This window comes from Rhincodon typus, chromosome 16, assembly GCF_021869965.1.
Source record: "Rhincodon typus isolate 14 chromosome 16, sRhiTyp1.1, whole genome shotgun sequence".
NCBI classification, from domain to species: Eukaryota; Metazoa; Chordata; class Chondrichthyes; order Orectolobiformes; family Rhincodontidae; genus Rhincodon; species Rhincodon typus.
In genome coordinates this window covers 59968378-59990213 of record NC_063347.1, presented here as the reverse complement: position 1 = coordinate 59990213, position 21836 = coordinate 59968378, and the positions used below count along the sequence as shown (strand labels likewise).

General features: G+C 42.6%; 1 protein-coding gene across 2 annotated transcripts in view; it reads right to left on the bottom strand.

The window, feature by feature from the left end:
- sema3h (sema domain, immunoglobulin domain (Ig), short basic domain, secreted, (semaphorin) 3H) overlaps positions 1–14858 on the bottom strand; it is a 152952-nt gene extending 138094 nt beyond the window's left edge. For both annotated transcript variants that reach the window (XM_048606598.1, XM_048606599.1), the window contains exon 1: positions 14109–14858. In XM_048606598.1, coding sequence (XP_048462555.1) covers positions 14109–14280 — 172 coding nt within the window. In that variant the 5' untranslated portion in view covers positions 14281–14858. The remainder of the gene's footprint in view (positions 1–14108) is intronic.
- Between the last annotated feature and the right edge of the window lie 6978 nt (positions 14859–21836).

The following is a 21836-nucleotide window of genomic DNA, read 5'->3' as shown; positions in this document are numbered from 1 at the left end:
ATATAAGCCAATTAAATAGTCAATTATTATAATGGGACCCTTCTATTGACCCATGCCCAGCTGAGATCTTGCAATATGCAAATTTACAAAAAGAATAGGAGCATTCAGAGAGTTCCTGAATTCAATGAGTATTCTAACTCAGGTGATTTAAAAGGGACAGTTTTGTGGCCAAGTGTTGTCCATCTCCAATTGGCTAAATGCACGATGCGATGTGGCACCATAGGGTGAATGCAAGCAGATACTGCATGCAAATATAATCTTGTACAAACAAGAGATACCTTTGGTTAGTTTGTTGGATACAGTCAAACTCCATTGTTTGTTTGTTTTCTTCATATGCTACTGTACGTAACTGACTTTCTTGATGTGGAGATTTTTATATATTTATTCCTGGATCTTCTTTTCCCTCCACAGATCTGACAAATCAGGAGTGAGTTTTAAGATATTGAGGCTTCCTTCTCTTCATATGCTTGATTTTTTTATGAATAAAGTATATTTTTGAAATAAAAGAAAATACAGGATACTTTAAGAATACATCTCAACTGCCCACTGGGGACTTGAATGTCAGCTTGGCCCAGTTGTAGCAATCTCGCCTTGGAGTTTAAAGATCTCATTCCAGGGACTCAAACATAGGCAGCACGGTGGCCAAGTGGTTAGCACTGCTGCTTCGCACCACATGGGACCTGGGTTTGATTGCACCTACAGGTAACTGTCTGTGTGGAGTTTGCACGTTCTCACCGTGTCTGCCCGGTTTTCCCCCGGGTGCTGCGATTTCTTCCCACAGTCCAAAGATGTTAGGTGGATCAGCCATAGGAAATGCGGGGTTACAAGGACGGGATAAGGGGACATGGGTCTGGTTGGGATGCTGTTCGGAGGGTCAGTGTGGACTTGATGGACCAAATGGTCTGCTTCCATATTGTAGGGATGCTATCATATAACCCAAGCTTCATACTTTCAGTGCAGTGCAAAGGGAGCACTGCATCAAATGGGAAGCAGTCTTTCGGATGAAATGTTCTGAATAGATGGTCATTGAAGGATTTGTGACACAATTTCTCCTCTCAACCTGTATCATCAAACAATTTATTTCATGTTTGGGAGACTTCTCTTTGAGCAAAGTTATTGCTGTATTTGCATTACATAACAATTAGAGCTACAATTCAAAATACTGACCCTGCAGTTCTTTGCAGCATTTGGCAGGGACTATGTAAGATGCTTATGAGATGCACGAAACAGTTGTGCTGAATGTCCTGTTCCCCGTGCTGTACATTGTTAGCAAGTCACAAACGTACAGCATTCCTAACTCCGCAGGGAGGGCAAGATAAATGTTGCACATCAGTTGAAAAAAATCCAGAGTAAATACCATCTCCATCACTACACACAGACAACAAACGGATATACCCACCCCAAATACTGGTTGATGTGGAGAGTTTTATGTATTTATCACTTGATCTTCTTTTCTCTCCACAGACCTGACAATCAGGAGTGAATTTTAAAATATTGAGGCTTCCTCTCTACATTGCTGCAGTAGGTTGGGGTGAGGGTGGGTGGGGGGGGGGGGGGGGGGGAAGAGAATGTGATACAGTTGGCTTTGCAGGCAGTGTAGAAATGAATTTTGCGGTGGGTGGCCCATACATCATTTTTCTTTGAAACTTGCTTAAGCCGCATTAAGGAATGTCTTTGCTCTGATGACAGCAGGTAATGAATCCAATGCTCAATTATTTACAGTAACGTGTCTCAGCGGCCAAGTGCCTGCTGATATATTCAGCCTAATGGTGTGTGACCCAAACAATAAAAGACTAGCAGAAGGAATGAAAAACAAACACAGAAGGCTGATCCAATCTTAGTGGTGCAGAGGACAAAAACTTGTTTTATTCTGAAAAGCAAATGGATTGTTGAGTGGTTTTAACTGTTTATATAGATATCAGGCTTGATGAGACACCCCTTTAAACAACTTCAGTGACACCCATTCAAAATTCCATTCCCAGTAACCTAACTTTACATCTACATTTCTGCTTAAGTGGCCCTGCTAACCATTACTGACTAGCGTAATAGTCTAAATAGGGTTAGATGTTTGGAGAGAGTCACTAATCTCAGTGGTCCATCAAAGAAAGAACATGCAATTTTAAAGAGCACCTCTTACAGAGAAGATCTGGAAACCCCAGTAAACCAATCAAATGAGTTTTTGAATTATAGCCACTGTTGTAATAAAGGAAATGGAGCCAATTTTCACACGGCAAGCTCCAGCCAATCAGGTCATTGCCTGAAGTCAGTCGATGGATAAATATTAGCCAGGACATTGGGAAATGTTCCCTTCATTGAATTAACGTCACGGGATCTCTGATATCCACCTAAGATTGCAGCCAAGGTCTCAGTTTAACATCTCTTCTGAAAGATGCCACACAGTAGGGTAAATATTCAACTTAACAGCCTGCACAGGACTTCAACAAGGCAGAGCAACCACCTGTTAAATAGAATGAAAATTGGGCGGGTTCTACAAAAAGTAGGTGATGACAGGAATTTACTCCTTGAAATGTGAAAAGTGCACTGCAGGAATTCATTGAAGGCTGAGATAATCAGACTTTTAAATCAGGAAGGGAATCAAGGGCGATGGGGAAAAGGCAGGAAAGTGTTGAGGAATATCAGATCAGCCTTGATCCCAGTGAATGACACAGCAGACTTAGGCCACTCAGCCTATGTCTTACAGCCTTATTCTGGTAATTATCACGTAGAATCCCTACGGTGCAGAAAAAGGTCATTCGGCTTAACAAGTCTGCACTGACCTTCCGAACAGCATCCCACCCTATCCCACATTTCCCAAGGCTAATCGACCTAGCCTGCACATTTTTGGACTGTGGGAGGAAAGCAAAACACTCAGCAGAAACCCACACAGACACAGGAAGAATGTGCAAACTCCACACAGACAATTGCCTGAGGGTGTAGTCAAACCTTGAGACCCTGCAAGGCAGCAATGCTAACCACTGAGCCGCTATGCTGCCCATAGCACCTTATGATTTTTATGGCTCTTTTTCTTTTCAAGAGAGTCATAGGGCTGTTTACGGCAAAGGAAGAAGCCATTTAGCTCATCAAATCCCTACAGGGCAATCCAGTCAGTCCCACTCCCCTGCCTGATCCACTTAGACCTGCTTACATCAAGCTCCCATCTAATATCCATTAGGATTCATCAATTGTTTCTGCAACCAGAGACAGGAACTGGCCAAAAAATGCTCATGCTGAGGATGTGTCCTTTTAAGTTGGTGGTATTATAGCCACTGCGCTGAGTTTGTGCTTGTCTGTTGGATGGCACCAGGACACAGGGTGTCTCTCCCTTCCTTCTCTCAGTGTTTACTGCTGACTTTGGACTTGTCCAAGAGGAACAGCAATGCGCAAGGTGAATCATCAAACTGAAAATCTCCCTTAAAATCCTCAAGAGAATATTTATTGTTCTGGCCATGGATCTGACAGATCATCCACCAAAGAATGCAATTACAAGCATTATCTTGAAATTAATCTCCAGGACAACAGTTGATCTGACAAAAAGCTTTGCGTTTATATAGCGCCCTGGATGACCGCAGAACACTCAGTGCTTTAAAGCTAATTAAGTATTTTTTGAAGTGTAATCATTGCTATAATGTAAGAAATGCACCAACTAATATGTGCACATTAAGATTCCATAACATGACAATGCGCAATTTTTTTCTTCCAATGGAGATTAAGAGAGAAACTTTGGCTAAGACACCAGGGACATCACTCCAGCTGCTTTATGAAATACATCCACCTGGGAACAGATGGGGCCTAAATTCATCATTTCATTCAAAAGAGAGCCCCACTGCCAGTCCCCATTGTGCTAAACTCCAAGAGTCGGACAGGAACCTGGAGACCTTTAGAATCAGTGGCTAGAGTGTTACCCAATGAGCCACAGCTCACACCACTACACTACAGCAGAGACTACACTCGAAAATTACGGAATTGGCCGTAAAGCTCTTTCAGATGCCCAGAAGTCATGAAAGATGCTATAGAAATGAAAGGTTTTTCCTTCTTTCCCTACTTCGGTTCTGAAGGCCCAATTTCAAATCACTGTTTGCTCTAATTTAATGCAATATTTCCATTGATGTGGCGCAGAAACACTGAAGTCAGGAGGAGAGACATTTCAGCAGGGCACCCTCTGCTCTCTGGTGACCTCTGTTGGAAAATTTAAATGTCCAGAAGTCAGCTGAGGTCAGCTGGAATCCTCCCACCTGAAGAATAGTCAAGGCACGCAAAGGTTATCTATGGGACCAGATCTCAACATGGTTTGACGATGGGAAATATGAGACAGCTTGCACTTTAATAAGTGAATGTCTTTTCACCATCACTCCTACGTTTGCTGACATACATCAGCTCTCAGTCCACCAGGGTGTCAGTTTTAAAATTCTTAGGCTGGTGTTCAATTTGCTCATGGTCTCTCACTCTCCCTATCACTAGTTTCCTCCAAGAGACATGCACAGTTCCAGCTATGGCACCTTGTAAATCCTCCATATGCCCTGAACCCTAGTATACCTCTCCAAATCTTTGTGCCTCTCACTCCTCCGTTAATATTCAATTTAGTGCCTCTTTCTTTGACCAAGTCGGTCACCTCTCCTAGTGTTTCCGTGTTTGGATCAAAGGCAGTGTTGTTTTTGATAATGCTGCTGTGAAGCGCTTTGGTATGGTCAATGTGAAAAGGGTTATATACACACGAGGTATTCTTGTTGCTGTTTTATCACCAGGCCACACTTAAGGTCTAATTAGTTACATATACCCTATCTTGTCACAAACAGAAGACTATTTTTCTGAAGGAGGGTCTAGGCCCGAAACGTCAGCCTTCCTGCTCCTCTGATGCTGCTTGGCCTGCTGTGTTCATCCACCTCTACACCTTGTTATCTCAGACTATTATTGTACATTTGCTCACGTGTTAAAAGTATTGCTGCACACTAACTGTCTGATTGTCCACTGCATTTTATACACTTCCCTGGAGAGTTTTTAAGAGGAATGAAGATATAATTTACTCCCCTTGTTGAACATTCATTTAACTTCTCTTTGCATCTTTTTGATTTCATCAACTGATCTTCTTTCAGGGCAGAAGCTGGGTGGGAGAAACATGTGGACACCAAATAAGAAGAAATAAACAAAGGAGGGATTGTAAAACTGGAAGAGGGAAATGAAGGAGAAAGAAAGCATAAGAATTTAGGAGCAAGGCAAGATCATTCAGTTTTCCAAGCCTGCTCCTCCATTCAATAACATTATGGTTATTGTGTTCTTAAGTCTTCTTTGCTGCCTGTTCCCTTCACCCTCTACTCTTATCAATCAAAAAACAGCATGTCATGTTTTCAGGCACCAGTGCTACCAGTGTTATATCTTTTGGTTACAAGTCACTGGCTGCTCATGCCTGAGGTAGTTCATTGCCACCAACCCTCCCTTCCATGCCGAATCTAGTTATCCTTGAGAACAGACCAGTACAGAGTCTTTACAAGAGGTACTTGTCTGATATAACAAGGTGAAGTTTATTGCACAATAGCCATAAGTATTTATTAATTTGGCATAATTACAACAACTAAGAGCCAGGTATGTCACAGGTACAGTTACAACTTTTAACATTTAGATAAGTACATGAATAGGAAAGGTTTAGAGGGATATGGGCAAAATGCAGGCAGATGGGACTATTTTAGTTTGGGCACATTGTTGGTGTGGACTATTTGGACCGAAGGGTCTGTTTCTGTGCTGTATGAATCTGTCTCCATTAGAATCTTATGCAAGACTGTTTCTCTACCAATGACTGAATGGCATTATCAGATTGGGCGGAGCTCAATATAGCTCAACATTGACTCTTTCTTCACCATTACCCTATTCAACACTGCCTAATTCAGTCTTAAATATATTCCACATAGGGAAAATTAATGCCCCCCACCACCCAGGGAGACTAGTCCAGAGGTGAGGGCATTTGATTGGGCAGAATGGTGTGGGGTGGAGACCCAGATATCCTTCTAATTCTACTCCCCTCTCAATCAATTTAAGCTCCAGGCAGGAAGACTGGAGAACAACCTTCAAGCTCAGAGGCCAATTAAGGCCCTTAAGTACTTAATTTCCTCACCTTACCATTACTGACATTCAACAAGGGATGGAAGGAGTACTCACTATCCAGAGAAGATATTAATTGAGGGGATTCTGGTTCACAGGGACACAGCATTGAGAGGGGTTGCCCACTGACAGCCACGCCCTGCCATAGCTTCAACCCTCTGCCAGCAACCACTTCGCCAGGAACCTAACCTTCCCCAGGCAAACCCTCCTGCAGTCTTGTGTGAAAAATTGGCTCTACTGACCACTCCCTGTCATCCTATCAGTACTGGACTGACCTGGGTCAGTGTGGCATGGGCGTTGCTACTGACTATCCAACCAAAGGGCAAAGAAACTAAATCACACCCATTAAATTCCTCACAACATATTTTACAAAAATATGTCTAAGCATTTAGTGTTGGAAGTAAATCTATGAAGAGGTTTGTTTAACAGTTTTGACACAATGGGTTCAGCACTCCAAATCTTTGGTTTTCTGCGTTCAAAGGCTATCTAAGGCCTGAAGTAGATAATCCAGGTTGAGGTTTCAGGAGAGTGCCTCACATTGTTGGACAGCGCTAACATTCAGAGGAAACTTTAAATGAAGGTCCCATTGTGGCAGTTATTTGCAAGTAATTCTCTTAATGTCCTGGCCAACATTATGCCTTGAAGTATTGCAAACAAAATGCACTTTAACTGACCAGTCAACTCTTTTGCTCGTTGTGGGATCAGTTTGAGAAAATTAGCTGCCACGTTTCCATATATGCCAAGGTAATTCATTGATTGCATAGACATGATAAAATGTTATAAAAACATGATTTCTTTTCCTTTTCTGGTAAAGGAAAGTGCTGCACCCGCTTAGCATGTGTATCTTGGGCTTGAAAACAAGACAAACTTCGAATTAAATCCCTGAGGATTGCTTCAACCCAGACTATGTCTGTCATTGCTTATTGATATGCTCAGCTGTTTTATAAATACTCAAAGGGGTGTTGCAAAAAACTGGTTCAGGGATAGTAGGAACTGCAGATGCTGGAGAATCGGAGATAACAAGGTGTAGAGCTGGATGAACACAGCAGGCCAAGCAGCATCAGAGGAGCAGGAAGGCTGACGTTTCGGGCCTAGACCCTTCTTCAGAAATGGGGGAGAGGAAGGGGGTTCTGAAATAAATAGGGAGAGAGGGAGAGGCGGATAGAAGATGGCTAGAGGAGACAGACAGGTCAAAGAGGCGGGGATGGAGCCAGTAAAGGTGAGTGTGGGTGGGGAGGTAGGGAGGAGATAGGTCAGTCCAGGGAGGACAGACAGGTCAAGGGGGCGGGATGAGGTTAGTAGGTAGGAGGTGGGGTTGGGGCTTGAGGTGGGAGGAAGAACAGGTTAGGGAGGCAGGGACGAGCTGGACTGGTTTTGGGATGCGGTAGGGGGAGGGGAGATTTTGAAGCTTGTGAAGTCCACATTGATACCATTGGGCTGCAGGGTTCCCATGTGGAATATGAGTTGCTGTTCCTGCAACCTTCAGGTAGCATCGTTGTGGCACTGCAGGAGGCCCAGGATGGACATATCGTCTGCGGAATGGGAGGGGGAGCTGAAATGGTTCGCAACTGGGAGGTGCAGTTGTTTAGCACGAACCGAGCGTAGGTGTTCTGCAAAGCGGTCCCCAAGCCTCCGCTTGGTTTCTCCGATGTAGAGGAGGCCACAACAGGAACAGCGGATGCAGGCCCTGCTAAGGTTAATCTGTCTCACCCAGGCATAAAACAAAACATCATGTTTCAAGTTCAGTACAAATTAACAATTCCACAGGCCTTTGAATGCAAGATTTTGCCTTTTTGATAAATGATCTTTCTTTATCCCAAGACACAGAGGCAGAAGATACTTTTGGCATATTTTTGCAGTGTGCTGGGAGCAAAGATTGAGATTTCCCAAAGACTTCTGATTTCTAAGCAAATATGACAATTGAATGCTAAGGAAGTCGTTCGACACCTTTGTTGTCTTACTACATTGCCTGATGCAGCTACAAAACCCACAAATGGAAACAAACTAGCAATCTCAATGAGCTGGATAAAGGGAACGTCTATGAGTGTTTTTTTATTATTTCACAGGATGTGAGGATCTCTGGTTGGGTCAGCATTTATTGTCCATTCACAAGTGCCTTTGAGAAGGTGGCCATGAGCTGCCTTCTTTGACGGCTATGGTCCATGTGGTGTAGGTAACCTTCCAGTGCTGTTAGGGATGGAATTTCAAGAGTTTGATCCAGCTGCAATGAAGGAACAGCAAAGTTTCCAGGACAGAGATTGACAGTTCCAATTGAGTAAGGGTGTCAAGAGACATGGAGCAAAGGCAGGTAAATGGAATTGGGAAACAGACGAGATTACTGAGTATTTCAATGGTCTGCTACACAATGAGATTATGGCTGACCTGCAATTTAACTCCTTTCTCTTTGGCTCACTAAAATCTATCAGTTTCAGGGTGAAACCTAACTGAGTTCAAATTCTGTTTGGAGAGAAACATCGCAAACTCCTATCATCCTCTGTGTGTAAATGTGTTTCTTCATTCACTCCTGAAAAGTCTGGTTCTAATTTTTACATTGTGGCCTCTAGCCCTAGACCCTCAACCGGTAGAAATTGTAAAGCAAAAGACAAATGCCATGGATGCTGGGAATCTGAAATAAAAAGAGAAAATGCTGAAATTATTTGCGTGTGGAGATAGAAGCAGAGTTAATTTTAAGCTTTTCTTTCAAAAGGATTCGGAAATGGATTAGAATTTTTGAAAGAGTGGATTTGGGGGTGGAAGAGGAATAAAAGGAAAAGTCTGGATCAGGGTGGAGGGCAGAGGAGATTAAATGTCAACCTGTTTTCTGTTGCAAGGGACACACCTGATCTCACATAAGAAGAGAAACAGAAAGTATCAAAAGTGAACATGATGAAAGACAGCAATGGGCATCTGATCAGAGCAAAGAGCCAAACTCTTCGAGGTGGGCAAAACAGAACTAGAAGAGAAAATAAAGACAGAAAAATCCTGCAGATGCTTCGTGTTGGAAATACAGATGGAAAACACTGGAAATACTCAGAAGGTCTGGCAGCATCCATGGAGAGATAAATGCCTGTCTTTATTTCATACCCAGACTGATCAATGTCAATGGATTTTCTCTTAACTGCCTCCAGCAATTGCATGCCTCTCTTGTTTCATTCCACCACAATGGAAGATGTGATCTGATCACAGGGCTGCAAATCTTCAATCAATATCTCTCACTGACTTAAAACCTATTGCTTTGGGTGTGTCAGTCAACACCTTTGTTTGCCAACTTCTATTCTGGATTTGGATATGTTTGGCTGACACAAGCTTCTCACAATCTTTCATTTACACATTGTGTGTGTGCGTGTGTGTTTTCCATTGCTTGTCCTTATGTAGTTGGAGCTAAGTTATATTTATCTACATCTGCTTCATCTACATCACTAACTGATCCATTGTGGATCCTCCAAATAAGATTGCCAGTTTAGGCGTGGGTTATGCCTTTGATCTATTTCCAATCACAGCTTTGAACTCTCTAAGCAAATTCAAATTAAGATTCTCAAACCCATCAGTAGAAATCACTTTCACATCACAAAAGTCTGAGCTGAATTTGACCACAATCCCTAATCTAACCCACTGATACCAATGATAAAAGGAGTTGTCCTGCTGTATTGGAGATGAATGCCCTTTAAGTGACTGGAACGTTTGTCCAAGCATAATGTACTCCCAAGTCTGGGGAGATCACTTCTAATAGAATGAGGTTCCCACTTCATTTTGGTCTCCTCCCATTGAGAGGTTTATGAATTGGCACAGTTGACTGGTTTATTTGTAATGCACGCAGTATCTTTGCAGATTGTTCAGTGTAGCTCACTCTCACATTCATACTCCCTCTCCGTCTCACATAACCAAGCTGGGTTTTAGTTCCAGGGTTCTGGTCTGGCCTCAGGCAGAATTCTGGTTGGGAAACCCATAGGAGGCAGTAATGGGAACCAGGAGGGAATTTTGGAAGAGACAGCCAATTAAGAGGCCACTTCCTGGTATTGCACTGCTGTGCAGGAAGCTGTGGATGGTGGGCAGCTTCACCGGAAAAGGTAGGCACTGCTGACGTAGATGGCAGAACAAGAGGGTGCCTCGAAATGGAAGCACCATATGACGACTTTAGAAGGTTTGTTTTTTAAAAATTCAGCCACTGTTACCAGGCAAACATTAGGGACAACTGTATGGCTGAGGGTCCCTGCTATCTGTGGTGCCAGTTGGTTGGGTGGCTGAGCAACTAGAGGAGGCCTCACTTAACCCTTTCACTGAGAGGCAGCCTCTATCTATATGACAGGCTTCTACCTCAGCCGAGTTGCAGTGTGCTGCTTAGAAAGTTCAAATCAGTGTGTGATGAGTGCCCTTCATTTGTACTTTAATTGGTTATAATGCCTGCCTCCTGTTGAATGGGACTCCAAGAAGTGGTCTTACTGAAATTTGGCTTGAGGCAGGAACATACCAGGGGTAAAAGCCTACCCTCAAATTTGAGAAAGACCATTCAGCCCATTACCTCCACATCATTCATGACACCCACCCTCACAGGACAACTGGAAATTAGATGACACTTGACTGCTAGCTAAAGAGCTTTCTTCTGATCCCCTCCTCCCCGAAATACTTTTATGAAACTGCTAAACAGAAAATGTTCAATAAAAAAAACAAAAAGCACACTCTCCAGGCAAAATAATTGGACGGTAAGAATTCATACTGGCCACATTCCAATCTGCAAACAACCTTCCTTTTTAAGGATTTTAACAGTAATGTCAAAATTAAAGAACTCCCTAACAAGATTGCAAGAAAAGCTTTTCGGTTTAAGGAGATGGTACACCACGAAGGCAAGTAGGGACAGGTAATAAATGCCAACTTTGATACAGATGTCCATAATTGCTGGAATGAAGTAAGTTCTGTTGACAGTATTAAATTGTTTTTAAATCATCATTAAATCTGAAATTAGGTATCAGTCACTTACACACAAATGTGAGGTAGTATTGCGTTAGAATAGGTCAGTGATGGTGTATGAAAAGATGTTATCATAATGGATGGAAATTGAGATGGAAAATGCCTTAAAAAGGCAGGACTATAAGATCAAAATGCAGAACGTTAGGTTCTTATTCACCAAGGAGCTGGGCAAAAAGTTGGAGTAAAACCAGATGCCTGACTGAGCTTCAGTCTAGTCACCACCACTTATAAGGCACAGGTTAAAACTGTGATGGAATATTCCCCACTTGTCTCGTTGGATGCAGTACCAACAGTATTCAAGCATCTCACATCAATCCAGGACAAAGCAATTCATTTGATTGGCATCCCAACCACCGCCTTCAACATTCACTCCCTTCACCAGGATTTGCAGAGTTATGTGTGCTATCTACAAGATGCACAACTCACTACTGCTTCTTCGACAGCACCTATCAAACCTGCAACCTCTAATATCTAGAAGTGCAATGGGAAAACCACCATCTGTAAGTTCTCCTTAAAATCACACATCATCTTGACTTTATTGCTGCTCCTTCACTATCATTGGGTCAAAATTCTGGAACACCTTTCCTAACAGCACAGTGGAACTCCATATACCCAGGTACTTCAGCAATTCAAGAAGGCAGCCCATCACCACCTTCTCTAGGGCAAGTAGACGTGAACAATATTAGTCATCTCCCCCATTTTATTCCATGAATGAATAAAATTGAAGTTCCTGAAAAGTAAAGTAGAGTGCACACCTCTGTTATACTGCTAAGTGCAACACAATTTACTATTTTAAAAATTATGTCTCCAGCTGATGGCAGTATCGGACAAGTTAGACTCCAGAGTTGATAGTCCATAGGTTTTATTCTTACTATTTGGTTGTTATGGTGATAAATAACTGACCACATTCACAAGAGACAGCTAATATACTTGTGACAAAAGGGAATAAGCTTATTACACAGAAGGAAAGAAATTAAACATAATGTATGACAATTTGGAAATATCTCATCATCAGCAACAGCAAAAAAAAACACAAACTCCTCTCTTTTCCTGAAATTTCCTTTACAGATATTTAACCACAGTGAAAAGTTATTCACATTGAGGATGTTGGCTTGCTTGCCGAGCTGGCTTGTTTTCGTTCAGACATTTCATCACCATGCTAGGTAACATCAGTGAGGCCTCCAATGAAGTTATTCATATCCTTAATTGTAAAAGTTTCTTACTCAACTGATGAGGTCACAAGTGCTGTCTTTTTGGTAAATTTCTGTTCATTCACTACTCTCTACTCCTGTCTCTCTCTGAGACACACAGACACAGGCTAACTCAATGACCTTTCTCATTGAGCTGTAATGGAAAATCTCTTTTTCCAGTCACTTTGATTACTTCAAAGCTGTTAAACAGCACATCTGCTGGTATGCATCTTTTCTCCTGAATTTGGCTTTGTTTTGGCTTCTGCCCACTCTTCCTTTAGGTTGTTAAAAGTTCATCTTAGGAAATGCATCAATAATGGTCTCATCAGGTTGCTTACCTAGTCATTTAGCTTAGGTCACGCAATTTAATAGAAATGCTTTCTTTAATTCTCTGCTGAAAAAAAAAACTCTGACTACTGGAAAGAGTCACCTTCACAGAACTATATAAACCCTAAATTACACCCAAAGCTTTGTACTGTCAACACCACCAGCTGCATAACTGTAGTATTCAAAATAAGCATGTGCATTTTTTGGGCTGCAAAACTCCAGGGTATGTTCATGGTTACAGTGGTGGCCCTGGGAATAATGTGAAGCATGAGTTTAGAAACATATTAGTGCAAGATTAAGAGTGCATCAGACTGCAGCAGTTTAAGAAGATGGCTCACCACCTTATTATGGACAGTTAGAGATACTCATTAAATGCCAACAACATTCATATCCCATGAATGAATAAAAGAAGTATAATTATTTCTGTAATTGTACTTGGTATATGCTAGAAGAGGTCTCCCAGGTTTCTGGCCAATATTTATCCTTCAAGAAACTCCTAAAGCAGATTCTTTGGTCATTATCTCATTGCCGATTGCTTGGGGCCTTCCAGTAGGCAAATTACCTGCTGCATTAATTCCATTATAACAGTGGCTATGCTTCAAGAGTACTTAATGAGGTGGAAAGTGCTCTTGGGCATGCTGAGAGTATGAAAAGCACTGTACTGTGTAACAACAAGTCCATTCTTTCTTTGAAAGAACTGGCACTGCTACGGAATTATTGGGTGGATGATGGTTAATGAGTGTTAGAAGGTTCTGTTAAAAGTGAGTTAACTTTTACACAAATCAATGAGCACTTAAACATTAATAAGGTGCTAAAGACCTGCCACTCAGCCATAACAGGTAGCACATCTAATATAAAGTAAGTTATTGATGTTTCTTCCGACAATGAATGCTGGGACTAGTTCGAACAACATTTTTAATTTGTAAATATGCTTTCTTTTCACAGTAGTCGTGTTAAAGCAATGGTAAATTTGTATTTTCAAAACCTTTGGGATACTGGATTTTAAAATTCTGGTAAAAACTCATCAAGGAGAAAAATATTCAATACATATTACATTATATTTGAGACAGACTACATTTACGGGAGTAAGCAGGATAAGCAGTACACCAAGGGGAAAAACACAGACCTAATAGACAATCAGAGCCAGAGAGTAGTAGACGGGCAGGCAAAGGAGGTTAGAGACAGAGACAGAAATGAGACACCGAGACTAAAACCGACAGCGAGAGCCAGGAGCGGAGGAACATTTCGGGAAGGGTTTGCGAGAGAGGCACAGAAAGGGACGGAAAAACAGACAAGACTGAAGCAAACAGAAAGACACGCGACAACAGAGAAGAATCTCTGACAGAAACAGAAAGAAAACAGAGAGAGAGACGGAATAAAGAGAGAGAGAGACGGAATAGCGAGAGGGAAGTTTATTTAATGAGTGATTTAGTAAGAGTCAGCTGACAGAAAGACGCAGAGGCACATGATGAGGAACAGAGTAGAGAGAGAAAGAGAGTACAATCAGAGAACGACATCAAGTAATTGGAGGTCTACCTGAGAAGGTGAGCCGGAGCCGGGCTTGGGAAGGTCTCCATGTACCGGTCAGTCTTTCCCCAAGGGCAGACAGGAGCAGGACTTGAAGGAGGAACGTACTGAGCCCCCAGTGGAGGCTGAAGGAGAATCCGTATCTCGAAGCTGAACGGCGAGCACTGTTCATCCCCAACATCGTGTGGCGCGTCAGTCCCACTGCTTCTTCTTTCCAAAGCCGATTCCAACAGCAGCAATCCCCGGAAAGCTTGAGACTATCCCAGTACAAATGTCAGAGTGAAGGGAGAGGAGGAAAGCAGCAAACAGCTGGTGGGGGGGGTGGAATTGGGCAAGGGGGTAAGGATTGAAACGGTTTCTTAAGTCAGCCTGAGTGACCTCTCAAGGCAAGTGGTCGAACACGGGGAGCTTGTATCTCTCAATTAACCCCTGGCGATAGCGGGGGTTGGTCACAGACGCACAGTTCGTGGCTACTCCCCAAGTTGGCAGCTTTTTTTTTCTGAAGCGCACACTGACAGTAAGATAGTCAATACCTGGTTCTTCAGGGTATTTGCTCTGGCTCCCTCTCCTTTGCCACAGGAGCTATCACCGTCCTTTCCCTGCTCTGTCAGGTGGTAGTCTGCACCCACCTCCTTCGAGTCTGTCTGTCCACTTTCACTTGGGCTAGGAGAGAGAGAGAGACAGCAACATGCCCCTCCTCTCTCTCAGCCTTCAAGGCTATGATATCCTGCCGAAAGTTAAATGCAAGTGACACATTGAGAGTACCGCCTTCAAAAGATGCACAGAACCAGATTAAACCACCCCCACCCCAACACACACACACTGCGATTCCCTCCTCCCTCTGTGCAAAAAATTCTCCAAAATAAACCAGTCAAATGCCGAATGAAAGAATGGGGTCTCCTTCCTGCCATTTTAATTTCCTTTTAAGTTCACAGTTGCATGATTCTGGACTGGGTTACATTGTAACTGTATGTGTGTTTGTGCAGGATGATTGCTTCTGTGGTTCCTCTCATTGACAGGTGCATTTACTCGCTCAGATCACTATTTAAACCGCCCAGGCTGGAAAGCAAGGAGGATCCGGGAGTTAATAACCTTCCGCAGACGGAAGCATTTGTCAGCGTTGCTGTTTTCGAAATTCCAGTGTCGGTGCTGATGTGGTCTTTGTCTCCGTTGGGGGGGAGGGCGTATTTGTTTATGTTAGCCCCATGTAAAAATCTGATGGTGGATATTGAAGAGCCCGACAACCATCGCAAATAGCTATAATATTCAAACATTACATTCCTCTGGCATATGGTGTGTGACTAGAATTAGCCAGTAGGTTACACGGAGCAACACACTTACAGTAGCCTGTCATACTTCCAAGTGATGCTGGGTAATACAGAATATGAGACCTTTATATCCTCATGCATTGATTCTTGTCATTTATTCATCGGATGCTACCATGGTCAACAGTTATTGCCCTCCCTCATTGCCCTTAAATTGCATGGTTTGCTAAACTATTTCAGAGGGGTAGTTAAGAGCCAGGGATTTTGCTATGCGTCTGAAGTCAAACATAATCAGATCTGGTAAGGACAGCAGACTTTGCTTCCCTAAAGAACATTAGTGAACCAGATAGTTTTTTTTAAAATGGCAATAATTAAATATTCTTACACATACACACACTAGATTTTGATATTGACTTCAAATTTCACTATCTGCTATGATGGGACTTGAACACATATTCCCAGAATTATTACCACTATGCCACCACCTCTCCTTGAGGCTATCACAAGTATTTCTCTTAAAGGCACACTGAAGGTGACATAAAACATAAGTGTCACCAATAGGGTGTGTGTGTTGGTCTTGGAAGGGATGTGGTGCAGATACAATAGAGTTAACTCAGAGGCTCAAAGGTTCAATTGTACAGTACATCAATTTGCCTGATAAGGTTTAGATATTGTGGGGTAACTTAATGGAGGTAAGTGAATGATAAAAGGATTCTGTGGTCAACAGAACCTCTGGTGAGGAACAAGGAGGTACAAACTTTTCACCTGTTTTCAAGAAAAATCCAGAAGTTTCATCCACAGTAGAAATTGGGAGGTCTTCCTGTTCCTCCATCCCTCAAAAGCTATGGATCTTGCATCATTTGAAGCTCTTAAGTTTGAGTTTGATAGATTTTATTTTATCGGGAAAGGGTTTCAAGAGATACAGATGAAAGGTGGGTGGATGGTAAATCAGACATGATCTAATTGACATACTCCATGGCTATGTTTTTCCCCCAAGTTCCTGAATTGTCCACCAGAAGGTAATATCATGAGGAGTCCCACTGCTGCAATGATGGAACTGGGAGAGTGATGGTGGATAACGGATTATTGAAAGTTAGGGTTCAGACGCACTGAGTTAGATTGTAGTCCATGTTACATTTTCCGACGAGAGATCTTGACTTTACTGGGTGGTAACAAGTGAGCAGCTGGTATTAAATCTCTCTCCAGTTTTATTTCAGCTGACTTCAATTGAAATAAAAGTGACAAGGGGACGAAGAAGGGGGATTGGCTATTCACTTATTGATGGTGGAAAGAGTGTCTCTATTGTCAGGGTTCAATGATTTAGTCTTTTCAGTTGTTAGAATTGCTGATGAGGTGTGGTGTGGGTGAGATTTGATTATTTAAAGAATGAATGCAAGTTTATTTTGTGCCCTCTTGTGAGGGTGTTACTTCCACTGCTGTCAAATCTGATAGGTGCCTGGACGTTACCATGAGTGTACACATCTGTTATAATTCAAAGTTCTGGCTACGATCTCAATCCTCCTTTATTCATTTTTATTTCTTTTATTCATTCACGGGATAAGGGTGTCACTGGCTAGACAGCATTTATTGCCCATTCCTAATTGCCCAGAGGGCAGTTTAGAGGTAACCACATTGCTGTGGGTCTGGAGTCACATGTAGACCAGACCAGGTAAGGATGGCAGTTTCCTTCCCTAAAGGATATTAGTGAACCAGATGGGTTTTTCCTGATAAACGATTCATGATCATTGTTACACTCTTAATTTCAGCTTTTTAAAAAAAAACAAATTCAAATTCCACCATGGTGGGTTTCAAAACTGGGTCTCTGGATTGATAGCCCAGTGATAATACCACCACAATTGACAATGGATTCATGGCTATCTTTAGATTCTTAATTCCAGATATTTTATTGAATTCAAATTCTACCATCTGCCACGGCAGGATTCAAACCCCGGTCCCCAGATATTATCTGGGATTCAGGATGAATAGTCCCGTGATAATACCACTAGGCTATCGCCTCCTGCTCGGTGAGAGGTAGCAAGCTAGGACTCTCTGCTTTTCAAATTCCAGACTCGGGATCTGAGCACACAATACAGACTGATACTCCAGTGCAGTACCGAGGGGATGCGGCACCATCTGAGACACCATCTTTCTGAGACACATCACATGTGATGTGAAACTGAGATGCCCTGCCGGCTCTCTCGAAAAAAAAGTCCGCTGGCTCTCTGTATAGAACACTTGCGTTCTTCCCAGTGCAGGGTCCAATAACCCAACATCATAAAATTATCATTAGCTTGTTGCTGCCCACAAACTGTTTTCAATGTGCATTCCTAAGTAATAGCTCATTCATTCTAAAGTGCTTTGAGACATTTTGAAATCCTGAAAAGCATGGACGCAATCTCTGTCTTCTTTCTTCCTGTTTTCCTCTTTAAAAATCGAACTTTTACCACTCAGTCCCTAACCTACATCAGCAGTGGAGACATTCAAATTGAAGATTGTACCATCATATGGGCACTGTGATCAAAATGTATTTAATTACTGGTGAACTTCCAGTGTATTTTTCTCCACAAATATCCACGATCTCAGTTACCATTGGTGCCTTTTGAAATGTAGTTTACTCGGAAGGACAATGACAAATGCAGTTGATTTTCTGAGACTGAGCTGGACAGCTCGCCGAGTTGGAGCGATGTCCGAAAGGGCGATGTGTGCAGGTTCTCACAAAGGGGACTGAGGAAGTCTCAGGATATATTTTACTTGCAGAAGTGGGATTGAGGAAAGAACATAAATTGAAAGTAAACGATTCCCCATGGTGCAGGAATGGCCAGCACTTTTTTTTTCTTATGAATCAAAGCTGTAGACAACTTTGCCCGCACTCGAATCTAACCTAAACCCCCAGAGGATCTTGTGATGGACCCGAAGGGGCGATTTAATCAAGAGGCAGGCCGTCTCACCCCACATTTCAGTTAGTGCTGTTTCACAGTCCGGATTAGCATGCTGACCGAATATCGGAAGTCAAGAACAGAGTTCAGTGTTCAAAAGGCCGCTATCAGTCTACATGTTTCCACAAGAAGTCTTTGATTCAACATACAGTATATGGAGAGAGGGAGAGACAACAGTTAGTTTGCCGACACAGAGCAGTACCTCGGTGCCATCTACAGGTCGGCTGTGGGATTGAATGATGGACGACAGCCCTCAATACAGAGCACTCTACCAACTGCACTGGACAAAGTAGTTGATCTTAAAAGTAACTATGACTTAACTTGACGAATTTGTTGCTTGTGTGATACTGCTGCTCATGAGTTGTTTTCCTCTGAAAGTGGGCCTTTTTAGTTAGATTTTTTGAGTTGATGACGCTGGAACAATTTAGTGTGTCCTTACAGTAAATCAAGAGACAGACAGGTAGAGGACACAAGAGGATAGTAAAAGTAAGATTATGATAACTTTACACTATTTTGTTCATGATTTCTATTAATTGTAATCCTCTAAAAGGAAGCACTTAAGTTCAAAACTTCTGTATTTAATTAAACATTTGACTTGTAAACTGTTTGACAATCCAGTTTCAGATGGTAGCAGTCTCACTTCAGAGCCAGATGATTGTGGGGTTGTGATGATACTTTGGCTTTAAGAGATGTATTTTGTCCTGGCACTTTCTTGTTTATGAACAAAGGTTGAGACGGGGGTATGGAGAGATCTGCTCAAAGCCAATAAAGTAAACAGCTTGTGAGGACTTGGGTTTTTGTTAACATTGGAACAATAGAAGCAGCTTGAATGGGTGGTGTCAAGCTCCCACAGAACCAGGATTTTTAGTTTTAGCTTTCTGCAGTTGCTGAGGTCTTGAAGCTGGATGTGGAAGCTGTTATTCCTCTCCCTGTCACAGCTAAAAGCTGGGGTTCGCTTCCTGCTGCTAGAATTGCACGTGAGACAATCTATTTTGCTGAATTTGCCTTTGCCAAGGGTGTGTTTTTGGGATGTTACTATTTTGAAACAGTTAATTATATATTATTTTGTTAAGCATTTCAATAGAGTTAGAGTTAAGCTAATTTTTTACTTTATTTTTATTTTGTCTATATTTTAGCTGTAGGATGAAATAAAGTAGTTTGATCAATCAAATTGCATCTGGAACACAACACTTTACACTTACCTTTAAAATAAGAAAAAGTTAGGGGTTAGGCTATCAGCTTAATATATTTTGAGGGTTTGGTCTGGTCCATAACAGAGACAGATTCCCACTCCAGGGATTTGAGTGCAAAATCTAGGCTGACATTTCAGTGAAGTACTAAAGGATTGTTAATTGTTGCAAGGGATGTCTTTCAGACGAAATGTCTGTATATCCAAAATTGAGTAGCAGGTTTTCCCTGTTGGCCTATTTGTTCATTTATCCCTCAATCAAAATCTAAAGCACACTGGCTGAGGTCTTCTGGTCTCCAGATCCGCAAAGACCTGATGTACCATGCAAGCTGCATGTTGGTAATCCAGAGAGGTCCCAATGAAATGACCTCAATTGGATTTTCCTTGGATGTTTCAACTGCCAAGAGGGAATTACCCTACTCCCTGGGATCCTCTGGAAATGTCTTCAATTCTGAGTTACAATGAAAGATTACTGACAGTTTTGACTTACTTATCGGGAGAGTTACCCAAGAAATGATGGATAGAAGAATGCTAGACTAACGTCTGGGTAACTATACAACCAAGCCTTCCAATCTCTCACACTGAACTCATGCATGCAACCCTCCTAACTAACCCCTTCGCCTTCTGGCTTTTTCCCCAACTCAGACTGACTTGGCCCACTCTGACTAGTCCCCACTACCCAACTACCCCCTGTCTCTACCTGACTAAACTCTGACTTGACACTATCTCCCAATCCAACTACCCACCTACTCACCCACCCAGTCATCACCCTGGCATTCTCACCGCCTTCTATCACTTTACACATCTTATCAGCTCACCCACCTACCATCCTCCTAGATTGCACCTGACACCTTAGCACCCTACCCACCTACCATCTCACCAAACGACAGCCCCACAAAACGACCTACTCAACCCTCACATCCACCAACCCTGCTGTATTGTCCATTTATTCATGTAACCACTCACCCATTCACCCAATCACTAAACATTCGCACAGGACACTTCACTCCTGGCAGAAAGCACTGTAACAGTGGATGTGTCTTCTGCATTGATCTTATTCGCAGGTCTCTTTGTGGAGTTCTGCATTGGGGGAGTCCTTCTGACTGCTGCATCAGAAGCTGGAATCATTTAAACTTAACCATGAGAGTGCACAGTTTCTGTCTGATCAGTGTGGGAAGCATGTCTGATGCTGATCAGAAGAGTTGAGCCATTATATCGCTGATTGCAGTACTCTGCAGTCTACAAATTAGTGGCTGCTTTTCCTACAGTATCTCACAGTGGCTACATTTCAGCAATAATGTGTTTTGGGACTTAGAATCAATACAGTGCTCATCAAACGTCTGGAGAGCATCCCACCCAATCTCTGTAACCCCGCATGGATTTTTTTTATCATGGCTAACCCACCTAACTTGCACATCCCTGCACTCCACAGGGCAATTTTTAGCATGGCCAATCCACCCAACCTGCACATCTTTGGACTGGGATGAAACCGGAGCACCTGGTGGATATCTAAGCAGGCATGGAGACAACATGAAAACTCCATACAGACTGTCGCCCACGGCTGAAAACGAACGTGGGTTCCTGGCACTATGTGGCAGCAGTACTAACCACTGAACCCACTGTGCTGCCCTGACTTGAAAGGTAAAGTCACAAAAATTGTAACATGTTGAAATAAATGCACAGAAATGTTCACACACTGATGTTAAAACCAGCCTTTTCTCATTCTTTGAGGGAATATGGATATTACTGGCAAGCCCAGCTCAGGTACACCTACAGAGCTATTAGTCTCTAATAATTGTCTATTAAACTCAAAGTAGGAATTTAGGTTTTGTTAAAATAGCGTATGTATTATTAATGTGAGAAGTACTAATGACTCCTAAACTAGCTGTCTGGCACTGAAAATGTAGCAAGAGATGGAGAACATGAATAAAATGTATTGATTTAAAAATCGACTGCACTAAATAAAGAGACTGAAAACTTGAAAGGGTACATTGTGGCAGAATCCCCTTCCTGACCGACAACCAGGATACTTCCCGTTTCCACATGGGCTCTGCTGAGACACTCCGTCGAGGGGGCGGAGAATTCCTGCGCGGGGACGCACCCACTAGAGGCGTGGTTCTTATGGGACACACCCACTGAGGGCAGTTCTCCTTTAGGACACACCCTAATTGGGCGGGGATATATTAAGGCACACCCACAAAGGACGGACAGTATTTAATTTGCAATAATGAGGGCGGTGATTATTCCGGGACACGCCCTTTGAGGCGTGGTTATCCCTTCCCATTGGTTGACTGGGATTTCCGTCCCCACCCCTTCATTACTGCATATGGGCAATGCGGTGCATGTC